General features: G+C 40.2%; 1 protein-coding gene across 1 annotated transcript; it reads right to left on the bottom strand.

The window, feature by feature from the left end:
* Window positions 1–4,993: 4,993 nt before the first annotated feature.
* Window positions 4,994–8,843, bottom strand: LOC148851279 (uncharacterized). The gene is made up of 2 exons (XM_088946525.1): window positions 6,011–8,843; window positions 4,994–5,631 (listed from the first exon to the last, which is right to left on the bottom strand). Exons 1-2 carry the CDS (start codon window positions 8,610–8,612, stop codon window positions 5,132–5,134), a joined length of 3,102 nt encoding a protein of 1,033 aa, XP_088802651.1. The 5' UTR covers window positions 8,613–8,843; the 3' UTR covers window positions 4,994–5,131.
* Window positions 8,844–14,133: the final 5,290 nt, after the last annotated feature.

The raw sequence follows: 14,133 nt of genomic DNA, 5'->3' as shown, positions 1-14,133 counted from the left end.
TCTTGGGCTCTGTCTGTCTCCTCTCCGCTCTATGTGATTTTATCAGATCTCTATCTGACTTAATTCATCTATTCAGTGGCTGGAGTCCTTTTAGATAATAACAAAGAACTCTTTCCAACCAAAAGTGTTTCATATCTTTCTCATCATTCGTATACCAAGTCCTTTATTAAAGGACATAGATTTAAAGGTTCCTTTCCTTTTGATTTTAAGCTAACACTCTTCAACATATGTCCTTGTGTTACAGAATTCCCCTGTTCAGTACTTCTTATTGTGCCAATTTTTCTATTTACCGAATGAACCTTACCTTCCTAACATCAGTGGAGGCTTCAGACTTATCCCTACTACCAAAGCTCAAGTGGGCTTCTTATTTCTTTGTCTCTATGTGTATATGTGCCTTGTCTATGGGAGATGAGACAGAGGTTTACTACATCGGCCACTTAGACCTATCCTCTGGTTAAACGACTCAGTGCACCACGTGGAGGAATGATATCACTGTCGATGTGGATTGTCTATCAAATATGTATTTGGGTCAGCTAGACCCAGACAAAAGAACCATTGGGCATTTGAGTCATTAAATGAAACTTAATGTCAAACTGACTCAAGTCTCCTTCTCCCAAATCCCAAATGCATCTTCCCTTGAATAACCAAAGCCAAAAGAACATCTGGATTCGACATTTGCAATGCTAATTAAGAAATTTGGTGAATGAACATTCTTGAATAATTAATTTGCATCAGATATATTACAGGAAACCACTTAATTGGTTTGACTCAAAAGAGTCTTAAAAGAAGTAGAAAGAGACATGGAACCAGGTCATTAACTCATGGCATGTGAAGTGCGGTGCCACATAAGCAATAAATTTACAGGTGGATCTGTCTCCATCTCCATACCCACCTTCATTATTATGTGTGAGAGACCCCCCACAAACCGCATTCCGGAGACCAAAATCTTAGAATTAGAGACCGTCTTCTTTTCTTCTTTCTTCTTGCTGGGCCCTTGGAAGCTTTTATTATTGTATTTGTAACAATAATGAATAAGGTATTTGTTAGTAGCAAAGATAATTAATTTTTATATATATTAAAAGCTGTCCAATGGTTGATGGAGAGAGAGAGAGAGGATTTTACGTAGAATAGTGGTTGGAGAGGAGCCTTTAGTCTAGGAAAAAAGGACTGCGAGAGCACGTACAAGACAATGACGACAAAGCTGAACTCGAAATGCAATTGATTTTTTTTTTTTTTTTTTTGTGATACTTCCAAAATAAAATTGAAAAAAAGGAGGATGGTTTGGTTGTGATTCGCCACAGCCTTGGGCCCTTAGCTTTGGATTAGACTCTATTTGAGGTACTATCTGTAAAGTTGCTTGTCATCTTGAGGGATTTTTTCATTCCTTAAATCTCGCCACACTCCCCTCCCACTCCCTACTTAGGGCTTCTTGTCTCCCATTTGTTTTGGTTCCTCTTTATCTTCCTCTCTTTCCATCTCTCCATATCTCTCCAGAGTAGACCCCCGGAGAATGAAACTAGCACCTTGTCCCTTTCAACAAATGGATCGAATAAAATTGGATATGGATAGATATTTGATTCATTTAAATTTGAACTTGTTTTAAATCAGATTTATATTGAATTCACGTGCAATTGGGTATTGGATAATATAAATTAAACTAAAAATGATCAAAATATTATTAAAATAAAAATTACTTGAATAAAATTTGAACTAATGATAATTTAGTAAAAACATATATCTCAAATCAATTTTACTAATATATACATTAATATATATGACCCTATATAGTTAAATTGAATCAAATCAAGGGCAGAACAAGGGGAGAATTAGGGAAGCCTCGGCCCCCCTATGGCCCAGAAATCTCCACTCATATTACCCCTTATCCATGTTAGTTTTCAGTCTGAATCTCTTACACGCAAGACAACATCGATGTGTATTGGGAAATTCCCAACGCACATTTGGAATGTCATGTGGATAGAGATGTGGGAAGAACTTACCCCTACATTAGATTATATTGGATTGGACACTTGGACAGAGGTAGATCCACATTCGATATCCAGATGACCCTTAATTGGGTCCATTTGAATTTGAGTTAGAACATTTCGATGCCCTTCGCAACCGTGATTGGTTTATCACCTGGGCAGGATTCTAGGGTTTAGAATTCCATTTCATTTTTCTTTTTTTCTTTTTTTTTTGTTGGTAGGCAACTATGGAGTTTAGATGGGTGCACATAAATAATAGCGGTGAGCGTGAGCCATGCACATGCATTGGCTCAGAGTGACACATCATACAATTAAGCTGGGGACTTGGTGATCTCTACTTCATAGACGTATTGATTGTTACCCAACACCCTCCTCTGTACTCAGTTTCCATTTTAGAATTTTACCAGTAATTGTGTCGGTTTGTAGCTGGCATGTGCACAGTTTCTTTTACTAAGCAAAAATCCAATGTTGGTTTTGGCCCCAGGATCCGCTTGGGCCTAAGCAGAATAAACTGTGCACTCAATCAGATCTAGAACCCACATCATCCAAGAAAACTTCTTTGTCCTTATATGGATTTTTGTTTGATATGGTTTATCATTCTCGAGATGGCAGCATTGTTATATCTTTCTTTGCTTTTTAAGGTTCTCCTCCAAAAGAGCATGGAGCAAAGGCATCCCAAATTGACCAACTTGGATCAACCGGTTTCCATTGTTGGGTCAACTAGGTTAAAATGATAATGCTAACCCACAAAGCACTAAGCACTAGCGTCAGATCAACCAAGCCGGTCCAGGAATTAAGCGGATTCAGTTAGGTATTTAGGGTGGTATGCTTCATCTCTTCTACAGATCATATCCCGGGTTTACAGGTTGGATGGAGGGTAGTGGTTTTAGTTTAGATACTCATAATACTGTAACAATAACATAACAATGTTATTAGAGGGTAGGGATCTGCCCAACACTGTCCTAACAGGAAACTGCGGACGGACATTGGACTATGATGACATGTTGGGAGCATTGTGTTGGTTTCAGATCACTTACTCCGTTATTAGCGCCTCTGCCTCTGGGCTCTGACAGGGAGTAGTGTGGGACGCTGGTTTATTAAGCCTTGGCTTCACCTAGAGAATAGAGACCACTTGCATCAAACGCTACCCACTTACCCCGTTATTCCTGCAATAAAATAATTGCATCATCTTAAAGCATCTAACGTGCAACAAACAATATAATTAATATTGCACACACTTCACAAGCAAACCCACCAATAATCCTCTTGCGCCATACACCCATTTAAAAACTCTACTCGCATATCTATGCTCAAACGCAGTCTTAGGACGCCACGCAAAAATAAAAAATAAAAAATAAAACAAGAAATTAAAGATAAACTAAAAGAAAAAAATGGGCACCGCAAAGGATGAAAGAATACTTTTTAGTTTCTTATAAACTCTTGAGAGCGGAAATAAAATAAAATTCCTTAATCGTACGTAGATTATAAAAAAGAGGGTAGGGGGTGATTGGGTCATTTCGCGTCGGGTGACTGCTCGCTTAATGCTAACTGGTGTTGATGGAACAAGTCTCAAGTTCTTTTACATCCCAGGATTGTCGATCCCAAGGCATTTACACTTGGATTGGAATCTTTCATGTCCTCGGGACGCACATTTATTTGTACCATTACTCATTAATTTATTACCATACAATGTCCAAATCAGGGCTCTGCAGATGAAAACATGACAATTTCAATTCACAAATCACAATGTTAAAGCCAAATACGTAGAGTCTACGCCTTACATTTACATTGGATGGGGGTTGGTTGAGACTTGAGAGAATTGAGATTGATGCGTTAGTAATAGTAAGCCAGTAGTGGTCTAGCACTCTAGCTCTAGTCGGAATATGAAAATGTTCCTACGTGCCGGCCCAAGTGCACGGCGAAACCAAGTACGAGATAACACCATTAATGTTGAGGTTGAAGGGCACGGAAAGAATGACCAAACACCCACAACTCCACAGAGGTCACACCATTAGAATTAGAATTGAAAAAATAACAGCCACGTCAGCAGAACAGGTCGACAAGTATTTTATTATTTTCCATTAAGGGTCCTATACTTATCCACTGTCCTAATTATGTTAGTAGGTAGAGAGACATGAATCCATGTGTGATTAAACCATACTTGGTAACATTGTTCATCCACACAGCAAAGCCATTGGCCAAAATATAAGTACGACCATCTGCAGATTGAGAGATATTCCCAATACACGGCTGGGATATGCTGTGGGGGCGCATATGTGATTTCCGAGAGAACAGGTGGTAAATAATCCAATTCAATGGGACCAATTTGTAGGTCCCACACTTGCCGCATGCACTGTCCTGGCGATGCAGGTACGTGAGAGTGAGACAGAGACATCATTCATACAAGTAAACAGAGTCCTTGGCTTCTTATTGACGGGACCCACAACTACTTCCCCTCTCTTGATTCTCTCTACTCTCTGCTTGGGAAGTTGGAACTTGCAACAAGCCCATTTGCGTAATAATTAAACAAACGAGGGAAGCTCCATTAAAGCTACCTCTCTCAGACATTTTGGACTCCATCACTCCAAAAGAAACACCTCCCTCCCTCTCTCTCTCTCTCTCTCTCTCTCTCTCGCTCAGAGTATATATCGCACAGAACTCAAAAGCCCCACCACCGGTCTCGGTAATTGAAAGCTTCTGAGCTCCCAAGGGGGTGGTCTGAGCTTTTGCATAGCTGAGCAGCTCCCTCTCCTATCTCCATCCTTTGTTTTTGTTTCTGGGTAACATCTCCATCCTATACAATATAAAATATTGCCACACAAATTTCTATAACCTCCCACACTCAACCTCCCTGATCTCTCACAAGTCATAACCGACCTTGACTCTCTTTCAGGGAACTGGCCTAGTTCGGTGTTCGCACGGTAACATCAACAACATTGTCACTTTGCAGTAACGTCACTACCACATAATGAACACCCAAGAACAATATAACAAGACCTACCAAATTCTACTGTACAGAACAAAACTTAACCATTCATTTACCATCTTGGAGTTGGAGAAACAAGAAAATGAACCCCCCCAAAAGAACGCTTAATAAAAACAAAAGCCAACCCAGTTCATGGAAGAGAACAACAAGACACCAACCCATCTCATATGCTAAGGAGATCTGGAGGTGGTAATTGTGCTGCTGCTGCTGCTGCTGGTTGTTGCTGCTGCTGCTGCTCTTTTGTTTCTCTAATAGTTGTCGAGTTCTGTTCCTCTCCAGCGGTAGCAGCTGCCAATGATGGCGAAGATTCCATCGTCGTTATCGTTGAGTCACCCTGTTTGGAGTTGGGTGGCTTTGGAAGCTCTGTGAGGATCTGAACAACTTCCCGCATTGTAGGGCGCTCGACAGCTTGTTCTTCCACACACAGCATTGCTACATAGAATACATGCATCACCTCATGGAGAGGAACAGAAGGCAGTCTTGGATCAAGAATCTTTAGCACTCCCTCCTTGTTTGAATCCGTCATCTTCCGAACCCACTGGACTATGTCCACTCCATCCCCAAACTCGCCAACAGGTTTTCTGCCACTCACCAATTCTAAAAGAACCACACCAAAGCTATAAACATCACTCTTCTCATCCACCTTCAGGGTGTAGGCATACTCTGCAAACCACAATCAATTGGAGTAAACAGATTACTTCTGAACTTTTGAAGCATAATCAAAATGGAAATAATTAACTGTCATTTACTTCTATTTAAATTTAAAAATGATATTGAAGCGATTGAACCCAAACTCCCCAATAAATTATATGATTCATAATTATTAGATGGCGTAAGAAAAAAAAAAAAAAACACTCCAATCTCAAGGAATTTATTATAAAATCTTTAACGCGTTAATTGAACTCAAAAATCAGTTCTGGAAGTCCTGTTCTCTTCTTCTTATATCTCCTGGCTAACAGGAAGTTAGAATTCTGAAAGGGTGTTAAATATTTAGCAATTCTTATGAGAATATGATGCTGGATGGAATTGGCAAATTTTTTACCTGGTGCAATATAACCGTAGGAACCAGCAATAGCCGACATGCACTCTGAGGTGCCCGAGTCTTGCAGAAATTTGGCGAGACCAAAATCTGCAACGTGAGCTTCAAAGTTGGAATCGAGAAGGATATTGTTCGATTTCACATCACGGTGGAGAATCAATGGGGAGCAGTCATGGTGCAGGTAACAGAGTCCCTTGGCAGCCTCCACAGCAATCTTATATCGTGTGTCCCAATGCAAGTGGCCACCCTTCTTGCCATGGAGAACTTCACCCAAGCTCCCATTAGGCATGTACTCGTAAACAAGAAGGTTCGTCTCATGGTTGGAACAGAACCCCAATAACCTCACAATGTGCCGGTGCCGAATCCTCCCCAAAGTCTGTATCTCTGCATTAAACCCGTGATCATGAGATGATCCTCGGCTCATTGCTGGAAGCCGTTTGACGGCAACCTGGTCACCATTAGGCATAACACCCTTGTAAACAATACCAGCACCTCCTTTCCCTATAATGTTATCTTCTTTCAAGCAATCCAACACATCGTCACAGGTGAAATCCAACCTCTGGAAGGCAGTTAATTTCCAGGAACGGGCCTCGCTCGCTTTCTTCAGGGATCGAGCTTTGATAATGGCAGCAATGGCAAATGCAATAGAACAGACAAGCAGACCAATTACAAGAAGGAGCTTTAACGAAGAAGAGAGCGGACCTTTAACGTGGCCTTGGTGGGTACCGTTGGCAACCCCAAACCTGCAAGGCCCCAAGTATGGGCCGCAGAGATCAGGGTTGCCAACGAAGGACGTCGAATTGAAGTAACTGAACTGGCCTGTTCCAGGAACCAAACCAGAGAGGTTGTTGTAGGAGAAATCAACAGAAGTCAAGCTCTGCATAGTAGAGATAGACGCAGGGATGCTCCCCACAAGATGATTCCTCGATAAATTCAGGTAATTCAGGATTCGCATACCCGTGATCTCTGGTGGAATCTCACCAGACAACTCGTTCCTGCTGAGATCGACGAAAGTAAGCAGCTTGCATTGGCTGATCTCTGGGGCAATTGAGCCGGAGAATCTGTTGTTGCTAAAATCCATCTTGGATAGTTGCTGCAACCTTCCTATCTCTGCCGGAATGCTACCGGAGAAAAAATTCCCATCAAGGAGGAGCTTTTGCACGCCAGAAAAGTTTCCAATGGACCGTGGAAGAGATCCCATGAGCTGGTTGTTCGAGAGGCTGATCTGCCCGAGATTCTCGGCGACTGAATCAGTTTCCGGAAAACCTCCAACGAGATAGTTATCTTGAAATTCTACTTGAACGAGCATGGGGAGGCCAAAAAGCCCCTTAGGTATGGTACCATTAAGAAAGTTCTCTCCCATCCGAATCCGGCTCAGTGATTCGCATCTTCCCAGCGATTCCGGAATTGGACCGAACAAAAAGTTACCCAAAGCGATCAGTGTCTGCAGCCGATTTCCGAAACACAGATCAGGCGGGAGATTTCCAGTGAGCTTGTTGGACGACAGATCTAGGAACTGAAGCCTCCCATTCTTTCCAAGCCCTTGAGGGATACTTCCGGTGAAATTATTCTCCCAAAGCTGTAAAACCTCTAGTTCCGGCAAATCGCCGATGAAGTCGGGAATAGCACCGTGTAACTTGTTCCTGAAAAGATTCAACAGCGTCAGGTTCTTGAGCTCGGAAAATGTTTCTGGAAACTCGCCGGAAAGCATGTTGTTCGAGAGATCCATTGATTTCAAGCTCTTCAGCTGCCCCAACTCCGGAGTAAGCTCTCCAGAAAGCCCATTGACCTGAAGAAACAATGTGTCCAACTTCTGAAGCTTACCGAGTTCATGAGGAATCTCACCGGATAATCCGCAGTTAGCCATATCCAATCGAACTAGTTCCGTCATGTTTCCCATTTCCGCTGGGATACCACTTTCATAGGTATTGTAATATCCAAGGTAGAGCTGCTGAAGCTTGGTTAAGTTGCCGATCGTGGGCGGTATAGGACCAGTAAGCTCATTACCGGAAAGCGCCATATACTCAAGAAACTCCCAGCGTCCGTACTCCGGTGGAATTCTACCGGAGAAAAAGTTGCCGCCAAGGTGGAGATGACGAAGATTGGGCATATCCGACACCTCAACCGGTAAATCTCCGGTCATGTTATTGTTATACAAATCAAGAACTTCCAAGTACTTGAGACGCGACAGCTGGGAAGGGAAGGTACCGTTGAAAACATTATTGGAGAGGTTCAATAGTCGGAGACCGGAGATATAAGAGATGCCAGGTGGGATGGGACCATAAATGAGGTTAGCGGCAACGGTGAGGTTGACAAGGTTGCGGAGCTGGCCGACGTCAGGTGATAAAATGCCGGAGATGTTCATATTGGAGAGGTCGAGAGAAACGACTCGGTTGAGAGAGTCGCAGGAGACGCCAGTCCATGTGCAGTGGCTGGTAGAGAGATTCCAGTTCTGGAGGAAACCCTGGGGATCATCCGAAATGGCTGTTTTCAAGGAGAGTAAAGCGCGGTTTTCCGAAATACAAACCGGTTTTCCGGCGACGTATTGGTTGTCAAGGGGATAGAAGAGAACGGGAAGAAGAAGAAGAAGAAGAAGGAACTGCATTTTGATCCCCTATTTTGTCGACTCAAGCAAGGAAGAAAGGGAAAGGGGGTTGGTAGTGAGGGAGTAGAGTGAGAGCTAGTGAGTGAGTAGAACAGACGAGAGAGAGAGAGAGAGAGAGAGAGAGAGAGAGAGAGGGGTTTTGAGATGAGTGACGGAGGGAGAAGCCTTGGCTTTTTACTCACTTCTCTTCGATGTTTTCGTCTCGTCGTCTTTTTAAATTTTCCACTGTAACTTCTCTGGACGGTCGTTCATGTTTTGTTTTGTTGGTTTCTGACTTTCTACCTTCTATGTATTTGATTTATCCATCTTCCTGTCCTGATGATAGGTGGGTGGAGACGTGGAGTGAGTGGAGCGTGACGTTTTTTATCAACAACGGATATGAGGCGATCTCATTTGCAGCGTTGTTATGGATATGCCACGTCACGTGTCCAGCTAGACATGTTGCTTTATGAAACGTCAAAGTACGTGAATAAACAAAAAAGTTCAGTAGATTTACATGACAGTACACGAGTCGACTAGGATTCGAAGCAAAAAAGTGTTGTATATTTTATTTTAATTTGTAAAAGTATGAGTAGAACACCCTCTAATATTACAGATTTATTAGGTTGCATTTTATTAAAATACCTTATAGACTGTCTTTGGAAATAATGCAAATGGAGTGCAAATTCAATTGGGCTTTTGATAGATTAATGCATATTTATACATTAACAAATGACAGATGAATGCATATTTATATGGATAATAAAATGTAAAAGTATAATAATAAAAAAAAAGTAAATTTGCATTTAATTGGGCTTTTGATAAAAAAGAAAAAAAGAAGAAAGCATATGTTTTATTGGAATTTATGTTTACAATCATTAGGACAATTACGGCTAAAATTCTATTTGGTAAGAAGGTGAATTTGTCTGTGTAAAATTAACCCAATTTTACAATTTATATAAATCGTTTTACACTTTATATATTTGCATTCACATTTATTTGCATCGTTTCCAAACGCAACCATAGTGATTAAATTGTAACTATTGGTAAAATTTAATTATATTGAAATTAAGATATTTAATGATATATTATTAGCTAAATAATTTATTTCCATTCCAAACTATAATCCATTTATATTCCATTTGAAAGTAATAAAAATTAATCAACCATAATAAAAATAATTTAGTAAGTTATTTAAATAAAATAAAAATAACTATTAATTATTGTTATTAATAATTTTTTTGTTAATATAATAAAAAGAGTTTAATTAATAAACAGAATAAGATAAAAAAAGCTAATATCAATTTAAAATTAATATAGAATTAATACAAAATTATCAAACAATTATTAGTTTTATAATTAAATTTTGATAATTTAAAATCAACTTAAGTTGCATTAAAAACAAAAATTTATATAAATTTCATAAAAAAAATAAATTTAATAAAAACTTATTATACTTAAATTGGAAATGTCATAGAGCTCCATCTTCAATTTATTTTTAAATAAATCCCATATGCATGGATCCTCTACAAGAGTCTGGATCTCCTCCCACACAAATTCTGCCCACATTTATTGCAATCACACATGGAGAATATCTCACCCTCTGCATAGTATTATGTTGGGGGAGATGTTCCCAATTTATGGGGGTAATGTGTTATGAGTAGACGTGGTAAGGAGATTCGGAGTTCCTCTATAAAAGCAATAAGCATGAACTCAACTCTAGTTGGGTCAAGTTTCTCAATGATACGAGAGAGAGAGAGAGAGAGAGAGAGAGAGAGTATTAGATGTTGGTAAATGATAGAGGAGATTAAAGAGGGCAAGTTTCTCAATTCTCATTCTCTAGGTATGCACCTTTTGTAAGATGGTACATCACGGCCATTGGATTTAAAAGAATTGATGATCTCTTATATCAATATCAAAATCGTACCATTTGCCCATTCTTGCATCCAAGCACAAAATCTAAGGCTACAACTTGGGCCGGGTTGGCTCGAACCTAACCCGAAAAAGTCGAGTTGGGTTGATGCTCAGGTTAGGGTTAGGGTTGAAATTTATGAATTCGATTTTACTTCGGGTTGGGTTAGTGTTGATCCCTTGGGCAATTGACTCTATAGTACATATCACATATAAATATATGTTATATATAATATATCATGCATTGATTTGTTTAGATGCATGATAATTGTATAGCCCCCACCACATACTACCATTTATTTCTTTAAAGATAATCAATTCACTTAATCCTAATTGGAAATACTAAAACCTTAATAATATATTTTATGTTTTTTAAATATTTTATTCTTTATTTTCTCTTTATTGCTTGTCACCCATAACTTGCTACCTATAAAAGATCTTTTATAAGTCATAACTCATAATAAAATATAATCATTTCAAACACTTTTTTTTTTTTAATTTTGTACTTAGAGAACCAATAAAAATATCAATAAAAAAATATTAATAAAATAGAGGATTAATATATGTAGTGAAAGTTGAGTTAAGATCTTAGATTAAGAAGTTCTAGAAGATTTTAAGGGATAGAAAAAAAAGTTGGATTGGATTGAGTTAGAGTTAAAGGTATTTAGTTAGGATTAAGGCTAAGATTAGATAAATCGAATTGCAATTCGGATTAAATTAGGATTAAGATTGAGGGTTTAAAACTTAGAATTAGGGTTGACCTCAACCCGACCTAACCCGACACGACTTATAGCCCTAACAATATCTATTGGGTCATACCTTGAACCGATGTACTAACATGAGATGAAATGTCGTTACATCCGTCTGATGTCCGTCCCACGTTAGAAAAGGAAGTTGCGAAGCAGGGAATTAACTCATAAGCAATAGAGAGGAGTGGGCCAAGATCCCTCCTCTCTCTCTCTGGCCCAGTCGCCACTCGCCCCTCAGGCCCTCACCTCATGGGAATAGAATGGATTTAGGCTTTAGGTGGGGGACCACTAGTTTATTAGTTTTGACAGGGTCAAAGATGTTGGGTTGGGTTGGGCTTTCGGCGAGGGTGGTAACAATGATGACGGAGCATCGTCCTCATTGCGCTGGGGTTGCACTGCAGCACAACTTTTGTGGAACAGTAATAAATTTTCTTTTCCTTAACCCTCTTAAAGCTTTATCTACTACCATATGACAAGAATATTCTCAGTCCTCTGATATAAATATTGAACAAAGGAAAAAAAATAAAAAATAGAGAAAGATTTGTATATTTATTTATTTTGATGGATAGGGAAAGAAAAAGAAAAAGATAGAAGGGATAATGGATTAGAAATATTAAAAAACGAGATTTAGTAAAGTGTAAGCGGAAGGAGAGTGCAGTCAAAGAAGAAGGTTGACTGTCATGCACTCCGATAAACACGACTCTGCTGGTGTGTGCTCCCTTGCCCTGGCTTGGCTGCTCCCTTTGTCTGGCTCCCAGTGTGTGGTGAAATTCCTAAGTGGCCCTGTACGTAGTTTCCACGTCACGTGATGTATTTTTGATAAATACATCCACGTGGATTAAGTGAAAATGGTAACGAGGTTATCCTTCCTCGAAAATTTAGTTACGAGACACCAAACACTTAAAAGGTGAATGGGGGAGGAGGAGGTTGGAGGACGAGAGGACGCCATCAATTCAGGTCCCCTACTCCATACTCCGGTTCACATTTCCTCCCCACAAGGGACCGCCCCGCAATGTCCCACACCACCGTATCGGGAGGAGATATTTTCAATACACAGCAGGGATGTAGTACTGTGGGACGGCCCCTTACGGGGATATCACCTACTCCTCACATTACATTGCATAGAAACGAGACTATACAAAATTGTAGAAATAGATGATAGAGAGTAGAGGGTAGAGAGGGGTAGATCTCCCAGGGAACCGCGTTGCCTTCTGTACAGAAAATGACGAGACGATCAACAAAACAAAGCCACAAGCCACGGCAAACTAGCGCCCCTTGTCTTCTCTCCTGACTCTTCTATTACAAGTCAAATCTGATCCAAACAGAGCCAACGCAAGCCTACTTCCTCTACTAATCACCTGATGGCCTGATGATGATTTCCATTTCCAGTTGACCTATTAAATTAAAAATAGGTAGTTTTGTGTCCGTTCATGACCGTCAGGATAACCGACTGAGATTGAGATATATAATAATTGTAGACATAAGGTCGATCCGTAACCATAACAATAGGAACTTGAGTTATCCCTGACCCGCTGCGCTATTCCATCCTGAGCTGGGGGTGGGGGCATGTTATGGCACTGGGGAGTATTTAATAATAATAATAATAATAATAATAACGAAGGAGGACGGCAGAATTTACGGTGTGCATTTGTTTTCCTATTAAGAGGAATTTGATGTTTCGTTTCAAGCACTAGCTAACGGAAAGGGCCAGAAATAGAGAAGTGGTTGCTTATTTAAAATCTGGTCATATAAAAATTGATCAAATTAAGAAATTTTTGGAGATTTAAAAATTATTTTGTTTTTGGGCTCTTGCGTTAGACACGTATCCTATCCTGGGAATGACTTCCTTCCCCGTCCAATGAGATTTGAAAACGCCACCCTCCCCCTTTCTTTCGAAACTGACGGAGTCCAGGCTGTTAACGGCAGCCTGGACTTCAAAAATTTATCAAAAATGATTGACCTGCTTCTTTTCTGATTCCCTCTCTCCCTTTTCCTCTCCTCCCTCCCGAGCCTCACCGTCTCTTCACAACACCGACACACAGATTGAGTCTCACCGTTGAGACGCCGCTGCAACCCCCGTGAATTGATGGAAATGGATATGAGGTTCATGGGTTTTGGCAATCCTTTGTTTTCGACGCTCTAGCACATGCTCGGTGTCTGTGATGAAGCTTATAAGTCGTTTAACACTTTAACGCTCTTGTACGCACTTATGTTTGAGACGCTAAGACCATGGCTTCTACTTTGGCGGACGCGAAGGAATATCCCAACTCGTATCGTCTTCATCATAGACATGCCGGGACTTAAGTTCGGTGGCATCACATTTAGGCTGAGGACGATAATGTGCTCCTCATCAGCAGCCGGGGAACGCAAAAGGGAAAAGGAAAAAGGGGCCAAATATATTAGGAGAGGAGGGTCGACAAGTTCATGCTCCCGGAAAATGTCAACACTGATGCCATTTCTGTTGTCTCTCAAGACGGCGTGTTTAGAAGCCCAAGACCGTTGAGGTCAAGATCATTGAAGTGAAGAATGAAGGCAAGGGGAAAGAAGTTATCGGAATGTAATGTCAGCCTAAAAGTGTGGGTTTGGTGTTTGGTTTGAATGTTCTTTCGTTATTTTGTTGTTGCTGAATTGGTATGTTAAAAAACTAATGAACTCACTTTAAGTGGGACTGTTGAAAGTCATAGACTCATAGAATGTAACAGTGCCCATAACAATTCATGATTGGTGTTGGTCTTTAATTAGAAAGAAAGGTAATAAGAATAAGAGCTGAAATCATGCACCTTGAATAAGGGTATTCAGTCAAACTACACCAAATATGTAGAAACCCTTACAGAAATTTCCTATCCTTCTCTTTTATTTCTTTTTTTCTTTTACTAATCAAC

This window comes from Nelumbo lutea, chromosome 5 (genome assembly GCF_056320005.1).
Source record: "Nelumbo lutea isolate HS-2025 chromosome 5, American lotus-T2T, whole genome shotgun sequence".
In the NCBI taxonomy this organism is placed as follows: Eukaryota; Viridiplantae; Streptophyta; class Magnoliopsida; order Proteales; family Nelumbonaceae; genus Nelumbo; species Nelumbo lutea.
The sequence above is the reverse complement of the archived record's forward strand: the minus strand, read 5'-3'. Positions and strand labels throughout refer to the sequence as shown.

Coding starts and splice junctions, on each gene's coding strand:
- LOC148851279 (XM_088946525.1), bottom strand. CDS start 8,612: ATGCAGTTCCTTCTTCTTCTTCTTCTTCTTCCCGTTCTCTTCTATCCC. Junction 5,632..6,010: donor CTACGGTTATATTGCACCAG/GTAAAAAATTTG, acceptor TGTGGTTTGCAG/AGTATGCCTACACCCTGAAG.